This window comes from Emydura macquarii, unplaced genomic scaffold (assembly GCF_026122565.2).
Source record: "Emydura macquarii macquarii isolate MOO-44397 ecotype Brisbane River unplaced genomic scaffold, CSIRO-AGI_Emac_v2 contig_480, whole genome shotgun sequence".
In the NCBI taxonomy this organism is placed as follows: Eukaryota; Metazoa; Chordata; order Testudines; family Chelidae; genus Emydura; species Emydura macquarii.
This window is the reverse complement of record NW_027130617.1, coordinates 1,963,117-1,976,686: the sequence shown is the minus strand read 5'-3', so window position 1 is coordinate 1,976,686 and position 13,570 is coordinate 1,963,117. Positions and strand designations below refer to the sequence as shown.

The window sequence follows — 13,570 nt, the reverse complement described above, 5'->3', positions numbered from 1 at the left end:
TCATTCCCTACCTGGATCCAGGAGATTGGTACGCCACCCTTGATTTAAAGGATGCTTATTTTCACACTTCCATCTTTCGTGGACACAGGAGATTCCTCTGGTTTGTGATGGGTCAATGCCACTAGCTATTCACTGCACTCCCCTTCAGCCTGTCAGCAGCCTCACGTGTTTTTACAAAGTGTATGGCTGTGGTTGTACCTTACCTGAGACATCGAGGTGTGCAAATCTACATGTACCTTAACGATTGACTGATCAAAGGCTGTTTGCGACTTCAAGTCCAGCACAGCGTTGGTATAGTACGGGCCACCAGTTGTGTGCTGGGCCAGTTCATAAACAAATGAATATTGACTCCAGTCCTAATACAGAGAATAGAAATCATAGGGTCAGTGTTTGCCTCCATTCAGGCCAGGGCCTATCTGCCGGAGGCCTGGTTCTGAACAATGTCAGATCTAGTCCCCATGTCATAGTTCACCTGCTTATGACTGCCTGGGAGTGCCTCAGGTTGCTAGGTCATGTGACAATGTGTATATATGTGGTGCAATACATGAGGCTATGCCTCAGACCCCTAGACTTGTGGCTGGAGTCAGTTTATACCTCTGCCAGATGCCACTTGGATCAGTTGTAACAATTCCCTCTACTGTCTTAGCGTCTCTGACTTGGTGGGTAGACCCACGTTTGATGATGAGTGGGGTGCCCTTTGCAGCCCCATACCTGTTGATAACCATGGTTTCGGATTCTTCAGACCTGAGTGGGGAGCCCACCTCGGCAGACTCAGAACCCAAGGTCTCTGGTCTCAGGAAGAGCTCTCCCTGCATGTAAACATCAGGGAATTCAGGGCGATACACTTGGCCTGCCACGTGTTCCGTCCCTAGCTGTCAGGCAAGGTCGTGCAGGTCTTGACAGATAATATAGCCTCGATGTTTTATGTCGACTACATACTTTAGATATTAGATGGGCCCTGGTCTTCTAAATTGAAAGGACTAAGCCCTTCCGCTTTTCATAGCTGTGTCTGACAGGAAGAAAGAACTCCCAGTGTCATCCCAAAGGATATTGTCCTGGATAGCTGCCTGCATCCAAGCTAGCTACGAGCAGGTGAATGTCCCGCCTCCGGCTATTGTGACAGGTCATTCTACAAGACCGTAGATGGTGTCAGCAGTGTTTCTTGTACACATACCGATCCAGGACATCTGCAGGGCCATGATATGGTTATCAATCCATACCTTCGCGTCCCACTATGCCATTCCCCAACAGGCCTGTGACTATGCCAGTTTTGGAGAGCAGTGTTGCAATCAGCATGTCTGAACTCCTAGCCCACGTCCAGGGACACGGCTCATAGACTTTAAGGTCAGAAGGGACCAGTATAATCATCTATCTAGTCTGACCTTCTGCACAACGCAGGCCACAGAACCTTGTCCACCCACTTCTGAGTCAGCTAGTATGGAATGAACAAGCACTTGAAGAAGAAAAAATGCTTACAAACCATACGTAACTGTTCTTTGGGATGTGTTGCTTGTGTCCTTTCCATGACCAGCCCTCCTTACCTCTCTGTCAGAGTTACTGGCAAGAAGGAACTGAGAGGGTGCAGGGCCTCTTATACTGGTGCATATGTACCACTTAGAGAAAAAAATCTTCAGCAACAGTTCATATGGTGCATTCTCACCTAGCATGGGATGGACATGAGCAACACATCTTAAAGAACAATAGTTACCAAAGGTTAGTAACCTTTTTCCTCATAAACTCTGATAACACTATAGTGGTAGTATGTTTGATCTGTCTGGATAGCACCAGGAACTTCACATAGCTAAGGGAGAGCATACTACTGTTTAAATCCATGTAAGATAAACCTGCTATCGATAAGTCTGATGCATCCTGAACCACCTATGTTGCTAAGCACAGTGTCTGTGTAGGGGGAAGTTTTTATCTAGTCAGCAGGGATTCTGACCAAATCATCACGGTGCTTAAAGTTGCCCTTCCTTAGGGAGCCATTTGCTAAAGGGATAAGGAGTAGAACAACATGGCATCCCCTTTGTCTGTCCCTAATTCTTCTCAGACACCATAGGAAAGAAGATTGTTTTGTTTTTTTACTGCGTGTTAGTTAGGAGGGAGCCTAGGGTTTATCTTGCCCAGCAAACAGATGTGATGGTAGATACCATGCATTAGCTAATATGTGGTTTTAAAAAAGTCTTTTTTTCTTAGTGAAGACAAGATCTTAGTGGTTAGTCCAGCCTCTTTCCTTTGTGCCTGCTGAGGTATCACTGTTCAGAAACTAAGGTCTCTGCTGTGCAGGCACAGAAAGAGAAGTTATATTCTCATTTTCTGTGGCTGAGTCAAAACAACCACCCACCCAAAGAATTCTAGGATTGAGGGTGTGACTTGTCAATAGGGCAAGTAGGCTAAAACATTATTCATTCATATTGGAAGGATCTGAACTTGGAGGGAGGAGACTGTTGAGGAGGGTAAATTGTAATATTTTGATTGGTCATCAATCCTGCCTGTATCATTGAATTGAAGGGGATCCAGTCTAAGAGTGAGTCACACAGGAGTGCTAGTTGGAAAGTGGGGCCAGATCCTCAGCTGATGTAAATTGTCATAACTCCATTGACTCAAATGGAAGTATGTCACTTTACACTAGATGAGGATCTGCCCTGATCTTTATTTCTTGGCTCAAGTTGCGTGTCAGGGGACAGCGACTACTAGTACATCGAGGGTCTGTGCTGTTTTGATGCAGTCACTGAAAGGTAAATGAGATTATCACTAATCTTAAGGCAAATGTCTGCAATTTTCCACTGACCTTCTGGAATAAATATAAATAAGGACCAGTCTCTCTTGTGTTTTCCTCCTACTCCCCCATATTCTAGGAGCAGAAGTTTCATGAAGAACAGGAGAATTTCTGGATGTTTGTCAGACATAAAATTGCAGCCAATCCAGAATCTACACACTTCACACTTATCAGGTGATTTTTCTTTTGTATGTCAGATTACCTTTCATTTCATAGTGAGAAGTTGGAAACTTATAATTTATTAATAGTAACATATGCTTGTTTAATAATTTGAGCATTTATTAAAAAGAAAATGGGAAGCCTGACATTTTACTAGTAAGATATTCGTATTTGTAGTCTGTTCATGTGCCTGCCTCTAGACCGTATAGCATTCTTTGCCTCAATCTTTGCATCATCCTTCTTGAGGATAAAACCCTACTGAGCAAAGCTCCAGGCTATCACGCTGAGGGGTTTTGGCTGGAAATCACTACACTTATATGTCTACACTGCAGCACTAATTCGAATTAGCTTAATTCGAATTACAGAAAGCGATTTATAGAAAGCACTGCAGACTGTCCACACTACAGTGTTTGTGCTGGTTTCTTGCGTCCACATTGGCCAGCCTTAATTCAAATTAGAAAGCAGTGCAATGTGGGAAGCTATCCCACAGTGCAACTAACCATAGAGGCTGTTGTGATGAGTGTCATCATCCCAGGATGCAGTGCTGCTTCCCCCACCCTCTTCCCCCACCCCCCAAACAAACAGGAAAAGGATTTTCATGCTGTTTTTGTACTCCCCTGATCGCCATTGCTGCAGGCACGTGGAGCCAGCTGAACTATGCTCTCATTTTGACCATGACAAGTCAGTTAGTATATTAATACAGTGATACAAATGTTTCCATTTCACTGATGGAAAGCATGATATAATGTATCCACATGTAGCACTGTGACTAAACTCTTAAGAAAGTATCAATATCCATGATTGGCCACTGAAACAATGTAGCAAAGAATTTCCTCTCACTGCAGGCATTTAAAACTCATTCACCATGCGGGGAGGGGGATGGGTGGTGAAATCTTTCAAAGGGACAAACTTTAAAGGGCTAAACTTTCAAAGGGACAAATCTTAAAGGGACAAACTGCAAAGGGCTTGCTGTGCAGTTAAAACGCATTCACCACGCGGGGAGGAGGGTGGGTGGTGAAATCTTTCAAACCCTTAAAGAGACAAACTGCAAATGGCTTGTTGTGTGTGTGTGGGGGGGTGATCACAGCTTGGATTTTAAACCCATTCACCGCAGGAAATGAAGATTTAAATCTTCCCGGGGCTGCTTTGGGGGAGGGTACTGAAATGAGGCATCATGGGATACAGTCCAAAGGCCAATTAATTTGAATTAAGTCCCATTGCATCCACACTCTCACTAATGCGAATTAACTGATGCACTTCAGGCGCTAATCCACTTGCAGAGGTGGTTTTATTAATTCAATTTTAAAGACTCCTTAATTGGAATTAACAATGCGCAAGTGTAGACGCAGGAGTAATTAATTCGAATTAAGGGACTTTAATTCGAATTAAGCCACCAGTGTAGACCAGGCCTTAGCCACTGAAGGTTAACTAGGATGATACTACCATGCAGATCCTACTGTTGGCTGTACCAGAGACTATTAATCCCAATATAGTCACCTAATGATTCTTTGCTTGAGATGTTGCTACTTACTCAACTTCTCTGACATTGTGTCTGGTTTGTTGGTTTGGTGCTGCAAATTTCAGAAATTAAACTTTAAAACATATGTTTTTCAGATATAAGAAGTTACTTGAGTCTCCCAAATATTTATACTTCTATGTATTCACTCATTTTTGTAACCGCTGTGCTTTTATTTTATCATAGCTACTGTTAAGTGCAATTGGAAAGGATAGTTTTGTGATATTGCATATCACTTTGTTTTACTTTAAAAATACATTTATTTTCTTTGTATGCTTTTTCATTTAGATAATACAAACTTTTATGTATATTAAATTTTCTCAGCAGAAGTATTTCTAATTTATTTTTCCTAATTATTTTCATCCTTCAGTTTAGATAGTTCTTTCTGTCCCTACTAACATGGTCTAAACAGACCCAGTATTATTGTAAGGAACTTTTAATTCATGTTGCTCTTCTATTAATACAGGCTCAGTCAATAAATCCAGCTGCATACGTTCAAGTTCTTCTGAATTATTTCTACCTGGAATTTGCAAAGAATTAATTGGTTCAGCTTTGGATTTCCTAGGACAGAAACATGAAGAAGAACAGAGTATAGCAGACAGTCTTCTAACTAATTTGTTTACTATTTATACTGGAGTAACTGCCATTTCAAATGCCTATGAACAACAAGATGAAGAAAGTCAAGAGAATTGTAAGCTTAATTCTTACTAATATAAACAAAATATTCCACAATGTTTATTCTGTCATGTCGAGTGAAATGATTATTTACACATAGCAAGTATAAATGTTCCTGCTTTCATTTGGAGACCTGAGATTCTGATTGATCTTCCATTTCTTTTGTAGTTTTCTCTCTTGATCATACTGCTCAGTCCTGGAGCATCAGAATTACCTCTGCTTTTGAACAACTTGTGGTTCTAACCAAGCATTGGCATAATGGTTTCCAAAAGTGCACTGATTCTGTAAAAATTGATGAAGAATTGAGACAGGAAGTAAAAAATATGGGAGGTTATTTACAATTACTGTTGCAGGTAAATTATATCTGCTATATTTTCATATAAACAATAGAAAGAAAAGAGAACTATATCTAAATGTATATACTTTTATTATATTATTGGACATAGACTTTGCACCAACAATCTGGCACACAATGCATGTGATCACAAGCTGACTTGGTAAGATATGTGATGATTAAAATCAGCTATATGCATGTTTATCTCCTCTGTGAATGCTTTGCTGGATGAATAAGTATACTGCATTTCCCACAACCATGCTCGATTATTATTCTTTTAAAGGATTCTGTCTCTGGATATTTTGTAACTTGATTGGTTCTGAACAGACATTGACAAGCCTTTATATATAAACTTATTGATTATGGATTTTTTAAACCCATTTATTATTCCATCTACTCTGTACTAACATGTATTTGCAGTCAGTTTTTAATGCTGCAGTATAATTGTAATAATTTTTCTCTGTGGTTGCAAGGTTGGTTCCATTTTTAGTTGAGACAATGGCTGAGCCACTTATCGGTAATGTAAGGATATAATATTGGTAATGCTTCAGGATAGTTTAAACACTGCTTTATATACATGTGATTGAAAACCTTTACACTTTCATCACAGAAGTTTTCTGACTAAATAATTACTATTTTCATTTTTCAGGGTTGTTGTGCAGATATATCCTCAATGGTAACAGAAGCACACAACAAAATAATCCAAACAGTGAAACAAGCAGGAAAACATATAGGACACTTGATAGCACTTATTGGATCTGACCTACACCTTTCTGAAGAAAACAAAGATGATGCAAGTATCTCAAAGGTAAAAACAAAATATTGTTGGATACAGAACGTTTCAAGATTAATATCACAACTTTTTATGGACAGTGATTACTTCATTGGCTCAAAATTAAAAGTATCTTTTGAATACTATAGGAAGTATGTTCTTCACAGTAGCAGTTTGAAGATGAGATTTAAAATAATGTAAATGTCCCCAGTCAGATCTTCATAGTTACACTGTTAGTGTATTAAATGTGTATCTTGGTCATGTAATATCTCAAGATACAGATTTCTGAAAGGGAAAGCATTATCAGAGTCCTACTGACTACACTAGATCTAATTTGGGCATAAAGGTTAGTCTGTCTGTCTGTCTGGTCAATTTGCCTAATATAGCGAAATGTTACAAACTCATTGACATGCAAATGTCAGTTTTTAAAACCATTATTTGAACATTAAATATTTTTGAATATTTTTAGAAAGATTTTATACTTGTCATTTATGATGGAGTACACTTAGGACTGGAGAGTCTCTTGGATTCTATACAGAAAAAAACAAGGGAGATGCAGGAAGAACTTCTGAAACAGCACCCACAAAATGAGGTGAGAGAGAGAGTTTGTGGCTCGGGGGTCAGAGTTTATAGTGGTATCTGTAAATACAGCATAAAAGTAATCTGTATGGGTTGGAAATGTGTATCTTGGTTTGTGAAATCCTGGAGTTCATACAGTAATAGTATATGGTATGGTAGTATAGATTCTGTATGCATGCGTATTTGTTATAGATAAAATCTCTATGAGGTGTATCTTTGTTGTTATAATTGGATCCTTTAAAGGTATTGTATCAACTTAAACAACACGATCCGGTCTGAAAGTGTTTTGCCTACTGTTGTTATGAACAAAACCTACAATACTGTTAACTGGAGACAACTGAGGGGAAAAATATTGACCCTAATCCTTCAAACAAGTTTGCACAGTTGGCCCCTTTTGTTCAGATGGAGTCCATTGAAGTATTCAGTGTATTTTCAGTTGTTTACTCTGTGCATTTGACAGTGCTTTTTGTATAAAATCTCACTGTATCTCCTTTGTAGCCACTCAGCTTCCCTTGTTATTTGTGAGAGTCTTTCACACAGCAAAAAGGGGAAAGAAACATTTAGTGGAAGGAGAAGGGAAAATATCATAAGATTACAAAAATTGGCAGGGAGAGTCAAGGGCTCATAGATATGTGAAACTATTTTTAACTTATTTTTTGAAATTGACTATATTTCATAATACTAATAGCAAGCACATATCTGTTGTTACTGTGCCTGCTGGTAGTATTACAAAATCCTGGCTTTAGACATCTTTAGAGGGTTAAGATAACAGTATTTCCTACATGCTGCTATTATAATTTTAGCTTCATTCAGCATTGTGCCTAAACGGAGTAAGTTTAATGTAGTCCCAAACTACTCAGATGTTTAAAGTTAGGCATGCACTTCAATACCATGCTAAATTGGGACCTCCAAAAGGATAGTGGCTTATTCCGAGTAAGCATCTAATAATATGAATTCCAGAAATGTTTTGTTCATTTTCAAGTTAGCAACTGGAATCAGGAGTAACCATCAAAAGCTTTTTGGGTTGCTAAGCAGCTTTGGAATTTTCATTTTAGCAGCTGTGCTTTATTAAGTTATAGGATCACTACAGCAAATATATTTGACATTTTAATGAGCTGACCCTGCCACCTCCCCAGACTGTAATGTAAAAAGAAATGACACCAATGTTTAACTTTACATAAGACCTCAGAGTTTAATTATTCTTCATAATGTAAGAGGTGTTTTTCATATTCACTTTGAGCAATATGGGTAATATTTTTTCCTGGTGGCAACTGTGATATTTTAAGTATACATTAGGCAATAAAAGAGTTTGGCATGAAAGCATTTGTAACAGTATTCAAACATCATATTTTTCAGAGCAATGTGGTTAAAAAGTTGAGGTTTCTATCTATCTTTTTTTTTTAATGCAGGTTTTTTGGTTAAAATTCGTAGCAGAAAATCATAAACTGATCATTTTAATTGAAGATAAACACGGTTGTCTGGGAAATGGTAGAAACAGTATCTTGACACTTCAGTGAAAATATTTTAAGCCCTTCTTACGTGCAGGAATTTTTTTTAAAGCAAATTATTGAAGAGAGGCCACCTAACAAGTTTCTTTAAAATAAGGTGCATGGTCTTGGTCTTGGTCTTCTCCTATCATGCATATTTTTTAGGTATGTGACAAATCACTGAGATATATGGTAGGGAGAGTTACCTAAAAAGGAAACAAAGAATAGGTTCCGCAGCTAAATTTTTTCATGAAATATGTACTCAAAATAGTCTAAAAATTCAGGAATGCAAATTACAGTAGCCCTGGTGAAGATGCCATTGATACAATGGATAATTCATGTTGACAGTGACTCTGGCAGCATTACAGGTAACATTTTAAAAGGATGAAATGATCTTCAACTAATATTAGGCACATAGTTTACATGCCTCTTTTCAGCTGCAGGGCACACATGCATTCTTGTTCCACCTCTTTCCCTCTGTGAATAAATACTTGTATCTTGGACGGATAGCGTGCAAGGCAAATCCTACTCTTCAGATGTGTTTGAAGCTCTCTTGTCTTCCGTTTACTTTGTACGGGCCTTTCCATAATATGACAGCTTGAATAATCTGCTTGCCAGTGGCAAGTAAGAGAACTTCCTTGGCAAGTGGGGGGTATCTAGGGTATACAATTCTGCAAAATTTGTTTCGATTTTTAAAAAGTACTGTTCCTTATACTTGTGGAGTAAACTTTCCAAATGTGACCCAGAGCAGTGGTCAGTGGCTTCTTTAGTCACTAAAAACAGCTCTCTGCTCTGGTCCGTTCCACTGCTGCCATTCTTAACCCTCTGAACACTGGCCCAGAGTCTTTTCAGTTTCACTGTTGTTGCTTGAGAAACCTGAGAGGAACAATAAGAGTAGCCTTTGGAGCTATTCTCAGAAGAGGAAAAATAAAAAATGAAGACTAAGGTTGAGAAGTGAAGAAACCTGCTCTGCTCACCCAGGACCAACTCCTAACATCTCATCCACAACATTCTCTCCCTTTCCTCCTTCCTTTCCCCATCTTCTTATTTACTCTTTTATGCTACTTTTCTGTAGCCTATCCTTTTATTCTTCTTCGAGTAGTGTCCTTATGGGTTCTCCATTGTAGGTGTCTCTGTGCCCCCACGCTGATGATTGGAGATTGTTGGTTGCAGTCTGTTCTGTTTGCGCATGTGCTGCTCCCCACCAGCCATGAGGCTAGCCAGCACGTGCGGGCATTCCTTTCTCAGTTCCTTCTCAACCATCCCTTGTCTAGAGACGGAGCTAATAGCTGTCCATGAATCATTCATTCTCTTAGATTTGCTAATTTTAGCTTCTTTTGAAGTTCCTTTTTTTTCTTTACTTGTTTGTATATGTTTTGACCATGCCTTTAAAATAGAAAAAAAGAGCAGAAAGGACTCTTTCACAACCCCTGTGGAAATACTCTCCTTCAATTGTCCCCTCAAGGACCACTGAGCCCCCTGAGCAGACAAGGGAGGAGCCACTAGGCAAACTGGAGGAGGAGGTCACTCCTCAGGCCCAATTATCGTCATCGTCACCGGACAAGACAGTGATGCCCCCTCCACCATCTATGGTAGATGACTTTAAACTTTTCCAAGAATTGGCACAGAGGGTGGCAGAGGCTCTTCAAATACCTCTTCAAGAAGTGGCCGAGTCACATCACAAGCTGGTGGACATTTTCCACTCCTCCACAGCTTCCAAAGACCTTGATTAATGAGGCCTTATTGGACCCTGCCAAGGCGATATGGTAAACCCCCACATCTGCCCCTCCAATTTGCAGGAGGGTGGACAAAGAAATATTATGTATTGGCAAAGGGCATGGTATTCTTATTTTCACACCTGATCACAGTGGACGCAGTGAATTCTAAGGGACACCAGCATCACTTTAAATTCTCCATTACTCACTAAAAGTTCACCTACCATCAATTTCAACCTTCCACTAGCAGATGGAAGGATATTCCATCTTTTCCCATCCAGCTGTGAGGTTTCTCAAAGGCATAGCGAACCTCTTCCCACAACCCAGGCTTCCCACTTCTCCATGGGATCTCAGTCTGGTGCTAAAAGGACTTATCAGACCACTATTAGAACCCATGGCCATGTATTCTTTAACTTACCTGTCCATGAAACTGGTGTTCCTTATCACCATCTCTTCAGTGAGAAGAATAGGGGAATAGCGGCTATGATGGCAGATTCCCCCTTCGCTGTGTTCTTTCCCAACAAGATCACATTTAGACCACGTCCAAAGTTCACCCCCAAGGTGACTTCTGCATTCTATATAAATCAGCTTATTTATCTTCCAACCTTTTATCCCAAGCCTCATCAACATAATAGGGAAGGCTTCCTCCATACGTTCGATGTAAGGAGAGTTTTAGCCTTCTACTTGGACAGGACAAAAGCGTTTAGAAAATCCTCAAGACTTTTCCTCTCCTTTTCGGATAGATCAAAAGGAATAGCTATTTCAGCTCAAAGGCTGTCTAAAGGGGGTCTTGGGCTGTATTAAACTCTGTTACCAACTGCATAATGTAACCTTCCCAGTTTCAATACGTACACACTCTATGAAGTTGGTCTTCTCATGAGTCGCCTTCTCCAAGAGTATCGCTATATCACAAATCTGCAGAGCACCTGCACGCACCTTCGCAGAACACTACGTCATCCTGGAGGATTCAGCTGCAGACGCCAAATTCGGTGCCACGGTACTATCCTCCATTTCACACTCGACTCCAAACTCCCAACCACCAGTGGTGGGGACTGTTTGGAAGCCACCTACAGTGGAGCACCCATTGGGATGCTACTTGAAGAATAAGTAGTTACTCACCTTATGTAGTAACAATGGTGCTTTGAGATGTGTCCCCCAGTGGATGCTACACAATCCACCTTCCTCCTCCTCTACTTCGGAGTTCTAATAGTTGACTCTGCAGTAGAGAAGGAACTGAGGAGGGGATTTCCTGCATGTGCAGGCAGGATAGACTGCTACCAAAAATCTCCAATCAGCAGCGCAGTGGCAGAGACACACGTACAGTGGAGCACCCATAAGAGGAAACATCTCAAAGAACCATCATTGCTGCACAAGGTGAGTAACCTTCTGGTCTTCATCTGCCCTACATTCTTCACCCTGCCCTCCTCCTCAAAAATTCACTCATCCGTAATCCTCTCCCCAGCTTTGCATCATTTTTCTGAGTGCAGGTGGCACACTCAAGGCACAAAACAGAACGAAGCAGGGGCCAAGCCTTTCTTATGCCATAGGGAGTCAGTGACCATGGGAAATAGGCTCCATAGCTGCAATGAGTGCTATACAGCAGACCACCCCAGGAGCTAGGGATGCATTTTGAAAACCTCTGTGATAGCCTTTGTGGAGAGAACACAGCTATATTGATAAGGAATTGGAGAATGAAATTGTTCAGTCCATGGCATAATTCAGGCTTGAAAACAAATCTTTTGCACAAAATGTGCAAATTCTTACAATAATTAAATCTCTTTTAACACTAATCAAGAGCACAGTAGGAAAACTGGTGCAATCATGTATGTCTTCTCTCACAACCAACCCTGCTTCCAGAGAGAGGGATTCACTCTGTCTGCCTCTCCCTCTCTGCAACCCAATGTTATACTGGACGTTCCACAACTGGCACTGCTCCCAAGGGAATCAAACTCTCTCTGTTGCCAGAAAATTACATTTGTATTTTTTGTTTTTTTTCCCAAGGTGGGGATTGAACAACCCACCTGCTAAATGCTATTGTCTTTGCTTGCAGCAGAGACCTATGGAATCATAACGTTGTTATACACACTGCCCTCCAGTGAAGCTAACATGAAACCTCAAAAAGAAAAGTGGCATTGCCATAATCCTACCACTGAGAGCTATGATGACGGTGGTATGATTACAGTGGTCACTTCCTTTAGAAAAAGTTTAAAGATCAGTGTCTTCACATTTGCTCCTAGACTAAAGTCTACTGTAGACTTATTCAAATTTTTGCATACACTTCTTATGAACACTGTAAAGTGTTAACTTTTTTATAAAATGGTTGAGAGTTATGATAGAAAATTCACCCTCTAATTATTGCTTGTGCTGTAATTCTCTTCTGAACACTTTCCTCCTTAGTTGCATGTGTTCATTGTCCTGTCTCTGGGATATAGGTTTACAAATTTTTCTTTCTCTGTGCTTTGAATAATGCATACAAAATAATTAAAATTCCCTTTTTATAGGTTCAAAATCAGATGATAAATAATGCTGTGGCTTTCGCTAGATCCCTTGAAAATACAGTATCTGACTGCAAAAAGGTAACGGAAACCATTCACAAAATTACATTTAACTCTTAACTTTAAACTTTTAAAGAAGAAACCATTTAACAAGAAAGAGAATAAAAATCACTACTTGTATGCATTGTGGCCGAGTTCATCTTGCTGTAAGAACTTTATATTTTACATTTCTTGTCTTAATTATTATCTTAACTATCTTATGGTTGTATAAATATAACTTTTGCATTTATTAGAACAGAATTTTTTCATTATTGTGCTTTACAATTTTTAAAGTAACCCTCCAGTCTACTTGAATACTTTGTGTTTGTCAACAAAATGGTGGAGAACTGTAGATACAATTTATTTGTACTTTTAAAAGCCTTGACAAAAACCCTAATGAGGCTAATAAGTAAACTAGGTTGGTTGTGTGGTCAGAAATAAAGTATTATCATGGATTAGAAGCTGGTTCAGTGACAAAAGAAAATTAGGAATAAATTGTCACTTCTCAAAATGGCAAAAAGTTAAGTGAGGTGACCTAAGATTCTGGGGTTGCCTGTTAATAGTCTGATAATAGGGGTGATGAAGAGATTGCAGAATTTGCTATTGGCAGAATTTTTTAGTATATTTCTGACTAGAGATCACTGAGGATCTCCAAAGGGACTTGAAGTTTAGATGTTTGGGTATTGTGTTGTGGATTGAAATTCAGTGTTGACAAATGAAGGGTAATGTACATTGGATGGAATACTTTGAATTTCTCATAGATGTTTGAGTTTTAAATTGACTATAATGACTCAAGAAAAAGACCTGAGGAGACTTTCAAAGGACATATGTGCCTATGAAAATCACCCTCCATGTCACTCTGGACAGCCCAGTGAATGCATCTGCTTCTTGTGCAGCTGCAATCAAAAGAGCAAATAAATTGTTATATAAAAAAATACAAATATTTATAATGGTGTGATGACATTTTCTAAACTAATTGTATACACTTACCTGGCATACTATCTCCAGTTCTGGTTGTCT

The 13,570-nt window shown here is 39.5% G+C and overlaps 1 protein-coding gene across 1 annotated transcript in view; it reads left to right on the top strand.

Annotated features, from left to right (window-relative positions):
• KIF14 (kinesin family member 14) overlaps positions 1-13,570 on the top strand; it is a 64,901-nt gene that overhangs the window by 44,955 nt on the left and 6,376 nt on the right. The window contains exons 22-27 of the mRNA XM_067538302.1: positions 2,859-2,953; positions 4,921-5,145; positions 5,298-5,482; positions 6,113-6,271; positions 6,705-6,827; positions 12,518-12,592. Coding sequence (XP_067394403.1) covers positions 2,859-2,953; positions 4,921-5,145; positions 5,298-5,482; positions 6,113-6,271; positions 6,705-6,827; positions 12,518-12,592 — 862 coding nt within the window. The remainder of the gene's footprint in view (positions 1-2,858; positions 2,954-4,920; positions 5,146-5,297; positions 5,483-6,112; positions 6,272-6,704; positions 6,828-12,517; positions 12,593-13,570) is intronic.